The sequence below is a fragment of the Pholcus phalangioides genome, unplaced genomic scaffold (genome assembly GCF_987345545.1).
Source record: "Pholcus phalangioides strain wild (caught in Gottingen) unplaced genomic scaffold, Ppha-v1.0 ptg000007l_1, whole genome shotgun sequence".
In the NCBI taxonomy this organism is placed as follows: domain Eukaryota; kingdom Metazoa; phylum Arthropoda; class Arachnida; order Araneae; family Pholcidae; genus Pholcus; species Pholcus phalangioides.
Window position 1 is genome coordinate 18,795,977 of NW_028301600.1, and position 15,213 is coordinate 18,811,189.

Below are 15,213 nucleotides of genomic sequence, written 5' to 3' on the forward strand. Positions count from 1 at the left end.
CTTGTACAAAAGAACATGGGTAAAGTAGAATTTTCATTGTAAATTATTATGGCTGAGACCTGTTCCACTTATTTTGTAGTACTTTTTCCATTAATTTCTCTTTTTTCCAGTTATGTTAAGGGTAATGCAAAAATTTCATTGTTTTCACTTTATATCTGGGCGGCCCATTACTGGTACATAGACGGTAAATTTATTTTTTTAACCCGACTCTACCGAAAAGTTTTTATACCTTTCAGTACCGATGGGGCGCAATGGAAACTGACCAATGGCACAATTGGACATACAGAGTGTCCGCATGTCTTTATCTCATCAACCGCTCGTCGTAGAGGTATGGTTCTAATTTAAAAAATGCTCAAAATGTGTTCATAACATTTACTCTGTACCAGTTTCAAGAGTAAAAATGCAATGCGTCCTAAAATAAAATAAAAATCTAACTTTTTATACGAACACTCTGTCCTGAAACCCCCTCCCATGAGAAAGTTTTTTCCCTGTCCCTCCTGAAGCTAACAAAAAAACTTTCACGTTTCCAAGTGCAATATTATTCGTCGAGGTATTTGAATTAAAAAATCGGAGAAAAGTTGGGTTTGTCTCTCTCTGTGTACGTTGTTTGAAATGAAATTTCCTTGGTTACTTTCTTCGTCACACATTTCTTTGTGGCCCCTTATCAGCACCCATGGTTCTCTTTTCGCGAGAGTTTTGTCTGTGGTCCCCCTTGGAATATCCTAGCACACCCGGTTGAGAACCACTGCTTTACACTATACAGGGTATCCTGTAAGCGATAATGCGGCCTTTATCTCATCAACCGTTTGTCGTAGAGATATGATTTCAATTTAAAAAATGCTCAAAATGTGTTAGAAAATTAACCTATACCCAGGCGGCCCGTCATTTGGGTGGGTCGGGGGCGTTGCCCCCCTGGCTTTTGAAAATACACTAAAAATGGTACATACAAATATATACATATACATACAAATATATACATATACATACAAATATATACATATACATACAAATATATACATATACATACAAATATATACATGTACATACATTGAGTACATGTTTTTGTCCCCCCCGGAAAACGTTTGCCCCCCCCCCCTGGAAAAAGTTGAAATGACGGTATAGGCTATACCAGTTTTGAGAGAAAAAATACAATGTGTCACAAAATTTAAAATCTAAATTTTTATACGATCCTCCTATCTTCTAACTTTCAATTAGAAAGTTGTTGCCCTGTCTTTTTTGAGTCCAACAAAAAAGATCCCATGTTTTTAACTGCAATATTCGCTGAGATACTCAAATTGAAAAATTGTGACCATACACTGTGTGTATTTTACGCTATACAAATACAAAGACACAACAGGCAAAATGCCCACCGAGGTGACTTAGAAAAAGATGCCCATAACAAATATGGATGTCATATATTTCTAAAATACAGCAACCCAGTTAAAAATGCAATTACAAAAACTATAATGCAATTATAAAAACTTAATGCAGTTACAAAAACTATAACACTAAAAATACATAGTGCATAAAACTATGTACAGCATGTATTTTTTGATTCAATAATAAAGTGTTTCGGACTCTGCCACGAAGCTGAGCTGGAAGGGATCTTTGCAACGGGATAGGTCCGATCGCAGAGTTCGGGCGTTCATGCATTCATTCAGCCGAAAAAATATTGGAAAGTCCCGTTAAATTCGGGACGTATGGTTATATTCATTATAGCCAGAGTGCGGAAAATAATCGCAAAGGAGGCCATCGTAATCGTTTCACGGACAACCACCGACCGCCGCGAGAGAGGAAGAGAGGAGTGTCGGCTTTTTAAACCACTTTCACATGACAGTGTGATTAGTTGCTAAAGATTCTTCGTTCCTCCAAACTATGGCTGGAAATTTTCGAAAAAGTTTCGTTCTGTCGGGCGAACAACTCGATGAACTTTGCGATCATTTCCATACCGTAAGTTAATTCTTTATTTTCTTTTTTATTCAAACCTTATATTACCTCAATTATTTAGTGTGGTCTTTCGCGCCACATTAAAACCAGTCACGCTATCCTTTCTTAGCTTACAACCGTAGGGTTCAGCAACGAAAAAAGTATGTGTTCTCTTCTTTTCTTTTCATAAGTAGGAATGCTCTTCCTTGATATTCTATTGAAATTTAATAAGAAATGCACTTGTCAGAGATTATTACTCTGTTTGATGCCAACCGGCGTTTGCGTGGATTTAGTGAAAATGTGAAGGGGGGCGGGGGAGAGAGAGAGAGAGAGAGAAATTTGATGAAGGTGTAACAATGGGTGCCTCTTCATTCAGTAATAAATGAATTACTTAACTAATTTATGTTATTTATTTGTATTCTTCTCTTGATGTTAGTGAATTACTGTGCGGGAAAAAAAAGAAGAAAATTATTGTTTACCGTGACGAATTCCAGAAACACTACTTGAATCAGTGCCGCAAATCTCATTCTTAAACCTCTCCTTCAACATTATATGGGGCGCCAAGATGCGAGCTTGCCCCGGCTTACCAAGCCGAGCTAAAGTTGCGGCCCGGTCTGGATCATCGTGAAGGATAGGAAAAATAATGAATATTCAGCTAGATATAGCCGAGTGTGAGTCCCAGGGCCGTCTTAAAAGCATGATGGGGGCTCCCGGGTCAAGCAAGTGATTTTTCTGAGGCCCATACTTGGCTAGGAATGCCCGCCTGCCCATCTATTTACATGCTTGAAAATTTTAACCAGATCTCATCATCATGGGATTCCCTAAGCACTGGAAGCTCTCCGGGCCGTGCCCAGGTGGGCCCACAAGATGGCACTGCCAGATCCCAAACACTTTTCGAGGCTCACCGAGCCTAATTTATAGGCCCGTTCAAAAAATATTTGATATGTATTACTGAAAATCTACAATAATTTTGAGCACCTTGTTTTAATAATTTGATAATGAAGATTTCTCTTGACATTAATAGTAAATTGAAAAGTTGAAATTTTTTTGTTTATATACAGGCATATACTCAGAAAATATTTTTGGTTACGAATGAGAGTTTTGAAGATTGAAATTGAGTGTGATTGAGTTAGTTGAAATTTCCGATTTCTATTTAAATATTTACTTTCAATCTGTAACATCAAATGAAAATTTAAAATTAAATTTAAATCCACCCTATGGGGATTCTTAAGTTAGGGTAGGGCTAATATGGTACTACTACCCTAAATATGGTATCAAGTTTTTTAATGATTGAAAATTTTTTTTAATTTTTATGTTGAAGATTTTGACTGTTCATTCGCCAATTATTAAAATTTGATTATCATCCTTCATGTTTTGTATACTTCTATCATTTTTATAATTAAAAAATTGTATTTATAAATGTCATTTGAGAGTACGTTTTGTATGCAGTAACAGTAACAGTATGATTTTAATTTAATTTCTTCAATTAAATTTCTATTTAGTCTCAATATTATTTTATCAGACAATCATATCGTTAGGTTTCTCAGTAATGGGAGTGATGTAGTAGGCCTTCATGGCACATACTAGTTAAAATTTGCTACAGTTTGCCTACCTTTACGGCTAAAGGCTTAATAAGTACTAACAGCCAAGCATAGGAAAAAAAATTGCGTTGGAATTTAACAAATGCATTTCAAAAATGTATGTTTGAAGTTAGTTAATCTTCATCTTGTTAGTTTTCAACATCGCTTCCCATTAATCACTGTCTTGACACAGCTTGACATTCCTCCTCAGCCGATGTTCTTTTTCTATCTCTGGGCCCTTCTTGCCGAGTGTGATGACATAAGAATACACTACACTTTCGGCTTTTATTACAAAATATAAGATGATCTCATACTTAGTTTCTGATGAAAGTGATAGAATACTGTATATATTTCTTGAAAAATACCGTTACGTTTAATATGAAAATGTATAAAAAAAATTGTTTAATACCCCCACCACACACACACACACATTTCTTCCTTCTTTTCAATTGAAAAAGTACGATAGTAAGAAAATGCATTTTTTCCAAACAAAATAATGTTTTGTTGATTGTGCGGAATCTCGGTTAAGAAGCTATATTTACAGTTTTTATCGAAAAAAGATTTAATTAAATAATTTAGATACCGGAATTCATCAGAGAATCGTTATTTATAATAAGTTTTCCATAGGCAGCTTCCGACCTGACCTAATAAGCGTTTATTTGCAGTAATTATCATCAAAGATGTGTAGTTGAAAAAAAGAATTTTCAGATATTCTATTAACGGCTCAAATAGAATGTGATACGGATGTTGGTGGTTATAGTAGGCCTGCGTAATAGACCAGGCTTCACTACCTGGCGCCGGTTAAGTGACTATTTAGATAAGAATCAAATGTCCTCTGCAATGAAGACCTATAGGAAGAAAAAAATAAATAAAAATAAATGAGGGACAGAAAAACAATTTGACCATTGGAATTTTTCCGGGATATCTCTCGAGTTTTTTTTTCCTTGATTCACTTGCGAAACGACGACGGAATGCCCGTGTCATCGGTTTCTTGTAGTACCGTCGCTGTTTGTGGCCGCGGTTCATGGGAAGGTCACTGCCCCACATAACTCCTACGCCCGTTGACTGCCTTTCAATGTCTGTTTCTTTGGTGTATTTTCCTACTGGTCGTGTGTGGTGTTCCGTGTGTTTGCTTCAAAGAAAAACCCAACCCCCGTAAGCACAAAAGTAAACAGATCTGATCTGGCGAGAAAAATGTGTTTCCAGTCTTGAAAAATTCTTCACGATGTTGGAATTTCGGAACTCGCTATCGTAAATCTGCTGTTACGAATTGCTCTCTATATGTACTTCAAATATAATAATTTCAACTTCTTTAATAATTCTGATAAAATTTTAAATACAGTGACACCTCGGCTAACGAAGATAATTCATTCCGAAATCACGTTCATTAGCGGAAATGCGATTTCCCACAGGTTTCTATGGCAAATCGTTAATTCGCTCCGGGTTCTGCCCGGAATTTAAAGATAAGTTTTTTAAAACACCAAGGACCGCTAAAAAAAATTGACCGAAGACTATAAAATAAATTATAATAAGAATAAATAAGAATTTACAAGAAGATCAAATACTGAAGATTTTTTTTAAAATTTTACATTGTACACTACCAACACCAGCTCTATTCTACTAAAGTTGCCGTTGACACAATCCAGTCGAGTTCGTAGGTATCCCCATTCATTTGCGGTGTGGTCATTTCTGTGTCTGATACATGCAGATGGAAAAGATAAGCTCCTAGAATATCCAGACTGTTTAGTTTGATGTTGAGAGTCTTGCACTGAAATAACGCGTGCTCTGAAAACATAGGCTCCTTTTTTCGATGCACTTCCAGCTGAATCTTTGATGACTCGAGTGACAGTAATTCTAATGATGATTGGCGCTAAAATTCAGCTCACGACGTGGCTGTTTTATGTTAGCGCGTGCATCCATATGAACGAGAATGTTCGTTAGTCAAATCCGTATTCGTTTATCTGGCAGAAAAATCAAGGAAAAAAAATCTTTGTTAGTGAAAAATTCGTAAGCCGGAGCGTTCGTTAGCATTTTAGTTCACAATTATATTTTAAAACTTTTAACAAATAAACAAATAATCATAAATTCAATATTAACATTCATGACTGCGTCAAATTTATGTCAACATAATTTTATGACTAAAATGATACGTTTCTCGCGGTTTACCGCATTGTTTACATTTTTTTTCACGCCATTATTTTTAATACCTTTGACCGGCTTGTTTTTCTCCAGTGAATTGCGTAATCATGTTGTTTTAAGAAAAGGAATGACCATGTATATCACATTATTTTGTTACAACACGGTCATTTTACGCATACGAGAGACAATTTTACCAGGATCCACAGTTTAAAGTTTATTCCAAAAATCCGACCAATAGGAATTAAAATCCAGACCTGTCAAAGTTTATGTGCAAGATGTGGCGTTCGATTATATTCATTTATTGTACGTTTTGCTTCTGATTTATTAGTAAAGATTACTGCTTATCTGCCAAATACAGTACAGGAATGATTTTCTTTCCCTGTCTTCAGTCGTTGAGTACCAGAATGAAGTGGCGTTCTTCAAGTGTGGTTCGTACATTTACTCTAAAGAATGGGTGTAAAATGTGTTTTCTGAAGTGTTGTAACCATTTATCGCCGGGCGGAGCAATGACTAAAAAGTTTTCTTCCAAGAGCGTGGAATTTTTTTCTTGTCAAACCTGTCTCGCTGCTACTCTGTGTCTTTTCCATTAGTAGACGCTTAGATCTTGCAAAATATTGAGGGTAATGAGTTCGTAGGGACACATGTCACCCAAAGAATTGACATATCTCTCAAAATAAACGCAATATTGATAATATGTATTTATCATGATACTCAAGTTTGCTTTCTGAGATTAATTTTTTTTCTAGAGTATTTTCAAGTAGTTATCACCTTTTTGACTCTCATGATTAATAACAATGTGCATTCCTATGAACTAACTCTCCATTTGTTGACGGAAAGAGTAAAAAGAGAAAAGATGTCTCTCTCATCAGGCACGCAAGATACAACAAAACGGAATCTTGAGATAAATATGGAGCTTAGGGAATATTAAGGAGATAATTGGGAAAAGGAAGGAAGCTCGGGGAATTTTTCAAAATTTTCTTCGGGGATTTTTAATTTCTTAATTCTTAAAACTTTGAGGAGAAAGGAAATTGAGCTTTTTTATTCAGTCACCTAGCTGGGCCAATGGCCTCAGTCTTTTGCAATCAAAGGATCAGTAAAATTGGTAAAACAATTCAACAGGCCACTGAGTCTCCATGTGAGTCTCATTTCTTATTTGAGCCCAATTACATACATTTGAATAATTTTCATTCAATTAACATTAAATTTTCCATTCCGTCTGAGAGAGGAAAGAGATGATTTTCACACGTTTTCTTTTCGTTTCTATATTATAGTACACTCGAACCTCGTTAAGACGAACTCGCTAAATACGAATCAATTATTTTTCACGTTGGACGTAATTAAATCGCTGTTTTGTCGGTCAATACGTAATATTTTCGATGTTTCTTCCACTTCGTCTCAGCGAAGTTCAACTGTACTGTATTAAAATAAATTTACGATCATGTTTTTGTAGCGGAAGTTCTGCATAATTGCATGAGCAGTTTCAAATATATTAGCGAATACCCAAAAGCTTGACTCCTTCAGATCACCCCCCCCCCCCGCATAGCTTAAATGTATCATACATCACATTGTCAATTTCATGCTGAATACTATCATTAAATCAACAGTATGCTGAATGGAAATTCGAATTGCTTTCCAAGTTTTAACTCTACTCGCATGCTTTCCAGACATGGATGAACGCTTCCCAGAAACTTAATGGACAGGAGCTGTAATAGATTATATGCAAAAGAAATACCGTTAGTTGGTCATCTATTTAATGACAATCTTTAATCAAATGTGATATATTTAATCACCGTCTTAATTTTGAATCAACAGCGAATTTTGACCAGTGTCTGATCTATGGTTTACTCACTCGACAACGATTGCGGTTGTTAGCGAAAGAAACAGCAACATCGATAATTATCTGTTTGATGCACCTATAGTTTATTTCATAAGAAAAAGAAAAAAATATATGCACGCAACAATCAGTTACCTATCAATTAGTATCAATGTCATTCTCGACGTGTTCGATTTTTTTTTTCATTGCATTCGGTCTGGTCAAAAAAGTGTGAGGTTATTTTTAGTTATTTATTTTTTCATCGTAAGTTATGGATGATATAAAAGCATAAAGCACCATACACTTCAAGTCCGCTGCAACGAGAGTTCAAAATCGCAATAAAAACTGTCATTACCACAGATTTCTCGTTATAAGCTAATTTAAATTTTTTGCTTCACCAGGTAATAAATTGTAGAACACTCCTGCTTTATGTGCATTATAATAATCTTTCAGATCATTTCGTTCTAATTTTAGTATACGAACGTATTTAGCATTCCAATCACGAAATTGACTTTTGGCTCACAGCAGATGATTCTTCGAAACGTTTTTGAATAGAATTTCGTATTCTCGGTACAATTAAGCGGACCGACCAGTCCAATAATCAGATTTCTCAATTATTATCCTACTGTTAACTTTTATGGCTTTACTAACTGAGTTCCGGTCAAATAAGCCCCTTAAAAAGTAGAAGACCGTGGTATGACCGTCATTGAAGGTGACTTGAATGAAGTCATCATGTCCCGCATGAAAGTGGTGAAGTGGAAAAATGCGACTTTTCTATCCATCATTTGATAGAAGTAACTCAGAGTAATGTTCATGAGGAACATGATAACTGATAATAATCCATCCATAGTTAAATTATTGAAAAGAGTGGGGGGGGGGGGGAGAAAGGGGAACTCCGGTGTTTTCGAGAATATTGTTGAATTTTGTCAGCGAAAGCTTCCCAATTTTGCTCTTCGATATAAACACTTGTTTTTTCCATCTTCAACATTACTTCTTTGACAATCACTACTTGTAAATCACTCGCAATAGCGAGATTCAGACTTTGTAGACTTTCTCTTGAGAGAACGTATTTCTCGCAAAGGTTTTCGACACCTGTACCTAGTGCCGTCATACCGTACCATAGCAAAGCCTCCTGTAGTATCTAGGAGGCTTTGACCATAGGCGGATACGGGGGGGGGGTCGTCCCTGCCACCCCGTTCCCCAAAAATTTATTTATTAGCATAGGTGGGAAGGTGGAGGTGGAAAATCTGTCCCCATCCCGTTCGAAGAGCCTGTATCCGCTTATGTGCCGTATTGTATTTATTTTTGCAGCTTATAGAAAATGTCGGATAACTAATTTAGCTGTTTTCTTTTTAAGGTTGAGTAGTAAGCAATTTTCTTCAATTAGTCTGGATAGTATCACTAGATAGACAAAAACTAGCGATATAACAATGAAGGAGAAGAAATGAAAAGAAATTCGAAGTATATGAAAAGTATTGAATCAATGCATACCATTAATACTGGATTTTGTTTAAAATCAATCATGTTTTCGTAATGTAATTGACGATTAGGGCCACTTTTGATATCTTTGTTAAAAATGGTGTAAAAATTGAATCATTTTTACGCACAACATTTTCATTATATACGTAAAACTTATTCGTGCCATCGCGACGAAATAACACCAGTTTTGTTTTGACTGGTTTCAAAACCTTTTTTTGATACTTGTATAATTAATTATCAGAAATTAATTTTGTTTCGTTGGTGAAATTAAAATACGCCTGGTTTTTTCTGATCATATACGCCTTATAATTTTGATCATTGTGTACATAAACATACAAAACCTAACACGCGCAAATCGTTCTGTCACATTTGACACTTGTTTCCAATTATCACCTTTTTTTCATTTTTTAAATATCAGTCATTTGTCTCAATGTTGGGAAAGAGAGAAAGATTATATTGTTTCACAAAAAGATATTTCTCGATATCCAATGTACCTTATCTTTTCAGGAGCATTTCCGATTTTATATCACTGAATCAGAACCCTCTTTTGTTGTCACAGCAATAATTGCCTTTTTTTCTCGAATTAAACGTGTGGAACCTTATTATTCCTTACTGTCGTTTTAATGTCACGAAAATATATATACAGTTTGTGAGGAAATTTGCTGAAATCAGCGGTACGTTGAAACTAAGCGTGAATTGAATTCAAGAATTTCGAAACATCAGAATAAACGTTTGAAACAAACGATTCAATGATTTTGATTATTTACTGAACAATAAAAAAACAGAAATAAATTATTATTATTTTTAAACAACTTATACACGATTTATTTTATTTTGAATGCCGATTTCTTATAAATCTTGGAGTGTTGTTAATGTTATATATATTTTTTTAAATTTTTGCAACAGATGTACAAAAATTTAATACTTTAGCAGTGGTTCTGAACCTACAGCTAGCAGGGATATCCCTGATCCTGGATCTACTTTGGGAAGTGAGTCACGTTTCCTCACCCTGTGTTATTGGTAATGCGTCAGGGGCTCTATTGATCTGGGTATGAATGGAAACGGTACTCCAAATCCTTTGTTGAGGATCACTCCTTGTTTCAGTTTTGAAGCATATATAGGTGTATCGCGTAGACATGCATGCGGTGGCTATCCTATGTCTGAGAAATCTCTGCCAGTGCTCCATCTCTTCTATTGATCAGCACTTCTTGAATTCCGTTTGTGGATATTTGCTCACTGTTTTTCCATCCTTCCTTTTAACAAATAAAGGTAATCAAAGCTTTCTACTTCTAGGTGAGGTCATTGGGTACATGAATGTTGAAGGATTTGGGAGAACGAGTCCTCATTCATAAGGAAAATTTAAGGTTCAGGCTTTTTTTGATGTATAAGATTCTTCAGATCGCATTCCTTGTATGTGTGTATTTTTCGTGGAATTTTTTTTTCAAGTGAGGTGAATGAACCAATAAATTCATTTTTGTGATAATTTTTTTAATCTTTTCGTCAATTGAGTTTTGGCCGAACTACGGTTGTCACAAAGTATAATTACAATTAATTTATAATTGTATGAGCATTATTATTCTTAGATCATTTCCAAAAATATATTGACAGTGGTTTTATGACGTGGCGCAAGGCGTTCGTCATACATGATTCAAATCTGTATTCGAATGTTGTTGTGTGATAAGAAACCGGAAGAAGAAAAGAAAAACATCAGTTCTTTGTTTGATATAAGTGAAAAACCTCAAGGTTATGAGTATGAATAATTATGGGAGGATTGGGCAGTGTTTTGTCGGAAAGTAAGTCGCAATAGTTTCTTCATTGGTTCTGTTACGTGATTTCATAACAGGACCCCTGACAAACCATTTAGTTCGAAGGCAGAGTGAAAATGTGATTTAAATAAATGTATTAGTTTTTGAATTGAGGAGGATCTTTGTTTGGGGGGGGGGCGGCTAAACAGTTTTAGCTATACGATATATCCCCTCTCCAGGGCTGCAATTATTGGAAGTAATTAATGTCTATAAAAATATTGTTTATACACCTATAGGTAAATATGCATATAAACCCACTTTTTTAGTCATTTTGAACGAAGAATAGATCTCTATATTTCACACATCATGCTATTTTGATTTATCAATGAAGACGAGATGCAATAAATAAAATAAATTCTGACGTGTGTATAGTATGTACAATATCTATAAAAATGAACTTGTGAGATGAACACGTGCGTAAATTTGCCAGCCTACTTTATGTGTTGGAAATAGAATAGCTTTTTTTCCACAAAATGTGTAATAAAAAGGAAACGTGACTCATTTCTATAGAGAATAATTGTGCAATGATTTTCATGTTTACGCTCTGGTATCAGACTGAGACGGGTCCGTAAAACTCATCGCAATCGTACCTGTTAATTTCTAGCATGAAAATTTCCGCGAAACGGATGGGATGAGAAATCGTTCTGTGTCGTGCATATTTTATATCATTGAGTCATTGAAACGGTAGAATTTAAAAGAAAAAGTAAACTTGCATCATATATATGAGAAAAATAACAATTAAGTAAATAAAATACAGACAGAAAGCAATAAATGCACATGGCAATTCTTTCTTCTCCTTAGAGCCCTTTTAACGTCATTTTTTAACTAGTTCCTGCTAGGGCACCTATGAAGTATTTTAAGGAGTTGATTCTGCAAACTAGAGCGATAATCGAAATAAAGCAACGTAAGGTTTTAATATTGTGAATTATTATCATATATTACCAGCTTCGTTCTTGCTTTTATCGATAGATTGGCCCCGTGTGATTGAGAAGTTTAATTTTGAATTTTTAGTACTTTTCGAAGATATCAATTTACACTCACATTTTATCTTGACACATTCACTGATGTAAAAAGTTGAACATAAAGTCGCATTTAGTTTTTAGTTAGTAATTTTGAATCCTTGTCACGAAAATGAATAAGGGCTTGTTGTAAAGCTGATTTATTCGTATCAACTCTATTTTAATTATTCGAATAGTTTTTGAAATTATGCTTTCAGGACCAGCAGCAGTGTTTTTCTAAACGCTCAGATCATCTTAGTATCGTTAGGATTATATAGATAATAAAATTTGCAATGATGCCTTCATTCAAAAGTTAATTTCAACAGGGAAAGAGAGTAGTTTATTCGGGGAAGGAGATATGTGGATACTTTATCTAGGCGGGAAGTACGTGCCACACACCGGAAGTAAATGTACCAAGTCCTTCCGCTGGAAACTGATGGGATAGACTTGTACTAGCGATTCAAATCGTGAAGAGGTTGGTGACTTCGATTTCTAATTTTTTTCCATGTCGGAAGCGATGTCGCTGTTGATATGTTTCATGTATCGCTGTATTTTATTTTCACTTCTTTTGGCCATATGCTCCACACTAATTCATGCTTTTGAAAAATTTAATTTATAATGGATGTTGTTGATATGACTGAAACTAGTAAAATATCTTTTTTGTTGAATGTTTAAAGTTCACAAGTTGACATAAAAAGACGATCATCTGTTAGATGGAAAGCAAATTATTTGACCAATATTTATATTAGCATGGCTTTTGAAAAGCATTCGTTAGATCATTACCATTTAATTATTTAACTGAAGACCCATTAACATCATTGACGCTGATTTTGATGGAATAACTCGCGAAAATGTGTATGATTTCACCTTATAATTTCTGGAATTCGATCCATTTCTTCAACCTTGAAATGTTTGGACAACTTTGTGAGTTATGTCTTTCGCTGAAACAGGTTGCTTGCGTCTGCGTGCTTTTCAACTTGTCAGTGAAGGTCATGTTTTTGAAAATTATTTCTCTTAGTGGAATGCGGTATTATTTTTAGTTGTAGTTTGCACCAACAATGAAAATATGATATGCATTGGTGCATTTAAAACGATCAAGAGACGGATCTCTCTCTTTTTTGCAATACTTTCCCACATATCCCATCTGATCTGGTGGTTATTTCACATATAAAATTTCAACAAATCTAATTCACATTATACGTCTATCAGGGACGGGCTTAACCATTTTGCGGCCCGGTGCGAAAACAGCTGCTTTGCGGCCCTCCGAAATTATTTTTCAAGATCCTTGAAGGAGCTGAAATAAGACTCAGCCTCCCAGGTTCCGATGCCTGTGCCATCTCTACAACATCTGTACACAGTGCATCACGATGGAAGGGCTGTCAGGGCTAGACGACGGATTAAATGCCCAAAGTTACAACTAAATACGCTTGCAGCTGTGACAAGCACGCATTTTGCCGCACCGCAACCCCCCTGTAGTTTTAAATAAGTACGACGTTAGAGTGAGAATTCAGCGCTCTTTCTTGTCCATCGCCCTCTGAGCAAATGGGGCACATGCCCAAAATTTGGTTGCTTTTTGCATTACAGGCGATACCCTCCCCAACGCCTCTGCCTCAAAGAAAACTGTACAAGAGGCACCCAAAAATAGTACTTGCCTAGGGCACGAACTTATGAAATGCAGGTCGTGGGTTCCCTGTCTTGGACAGAATCTTAAGATATTGCTTTGATAAGAAGTCAAAATGTAACTCAATGCAATCAACGTATTTGCTTCATTGTAAAAAAAGTATTTTTAATTCGTTTTGTGGCCCCAAAAATTTAGCGGCCCGGTGCGGCTGCACCCTTCGCACCTGCCTAAGTCCGGCCCTGACGTCTATTAACAGGTTGACCACATGAAATAAAATATACGTATACTATTTGTTTTACTTGAGTCTAATTGTGGTTGCGGGAATTCAACCCCCGGTAACTCGATAAAATATATTCAATCTGTAGCAAATTGTGCATCTCTTTTTATTTGGGCATCGTGTGCACATAACTTTTTATTTTAATATTTTACTCTTGAAGCATAGGAAATGGCTTTTAGGAATAAGAATATAATAAAATCTAAATAACAGAATTTAAAATATCTCGTGGCACTTCTCTGTGACACTTCGGCGTTACTCTAATTTCAGTCACCTCGTTGGGCATTTTGTCTGTTGTGGCCTTTGCATTTGTATTTGCAAAGTGCCATAACGCGCTGATTGCAGATCAGATCACGGCCTCTTATATATTATTACTTTCAACATAATACTATCTCTAAAATATTGTACGTCATCCCTCACCAAACCTGCATTAAGAGTGCTGACTTTTAATCAGGTGCCACGGCACATCATTAGGGAATCCCAGTTACATGTACGTATATTTCTGTAAAATAAAATTCATAGTTTGCCCCTATTGAACATTAAATGTTCAAGTATCTGATCAAGTTTTCGTGGCTGTTGTCTGATGAATAATAGGCCACGACGGCCTAAGTGCCCGGAAAAATTTTTATTGATCGTAAAATTTTTAATTTACAAAACAGATATTATTTGTTTTCTTAGATAATCTTGTCGGTAATGAATTTTTTAAATTAAAATTAATTATGTTATATATATATATATATATATATATATATATGAATATCATTTCTGACTATAGCCAATTCGAGTATCATTTCAAGCCAATTGTATAGAAACAACCGAAGGTAGAAACCTTTTTTTTTGCTCGACTGGGTTCAATGTACATTCTAAAGTTAATGACGGGTTTTTGTTTTTCTTTATGCTTGGAGACCTTCTTTCGTGGTTTGTTTGCGTTTATTATTATAACCTCATCACGATTTACAGAACAATCGGCTTAAAATGTGTTAGGAAGACCTACTAGAAATGATTGTGTTTGTCTCTCGAGACAAACTTGCTGACCATCAATACGTGAAACGGTTCGTTTATTGTATGATTCAACTCTTCTGGATACTACTGTATATTGTTTAGGAGCATATTATGGCTAGTCGTCAAGCAAATGATACCGTCCATTGAATTGAATAATAATAATAATAATAATAATAATAATAAAAACAACAATCTAATTATATATTTGTACTTTTTAAGTCATTTATTTAAAAACACGATGTGCCATGAGGCATTTCCAACTTTCAACTTTTTTCTAACTTTTAAATTGCGAGTGGTTTTTAAATTTAATTTATTGAAAAAAAGATCCAACGAAAATTGAATGTTCACTCAAGCTCTTTTACTCTTTTCCTTCTAACCCGATTTGTAAAAAATGATTATTAGAATAATTTCTTACCAAAAACTCCCTATCATGTTTTTCGTACCTAAACTCATCCTTTTTTTTTGTTTGCTTCATTTTTTTTTATGTAGCTTCAAAGCAATAAATTTTTACTAGAACAGTACAATCGTATTTGACTTTCACTTGATAGTTTTTTCCCTTTTATCTTTTCAATTTGA

General features: G+C 35.1%; 1 protein-coding gene across 1 annotated transcript in view; it reads left to right on the forward strand.

The window, feature by feature from the left end:
- The first annotated feature begins 1,800 nt into the window (after nucleotides 1–1,800).
- The window catches only part of Fim (plastin-2 fimbrin), an 85,108-nt gene continuing 71,695 nt past the window's right edge, over nucleotides 1,801–15,213 (forward strand). The window contains exon 1 of the mRNA XM_089232777.1: nucleotides 1,801–1,950. Coding sequence (XP_089088903.1) covers nucleotides 1,876–1,950 — 75 coding nt within the window. The 5' untranslated portion in view covers nucleotides 1,801–1,875. The remainder of the gene's footprint in view (nucleotides 1,951–15,213) is intronic.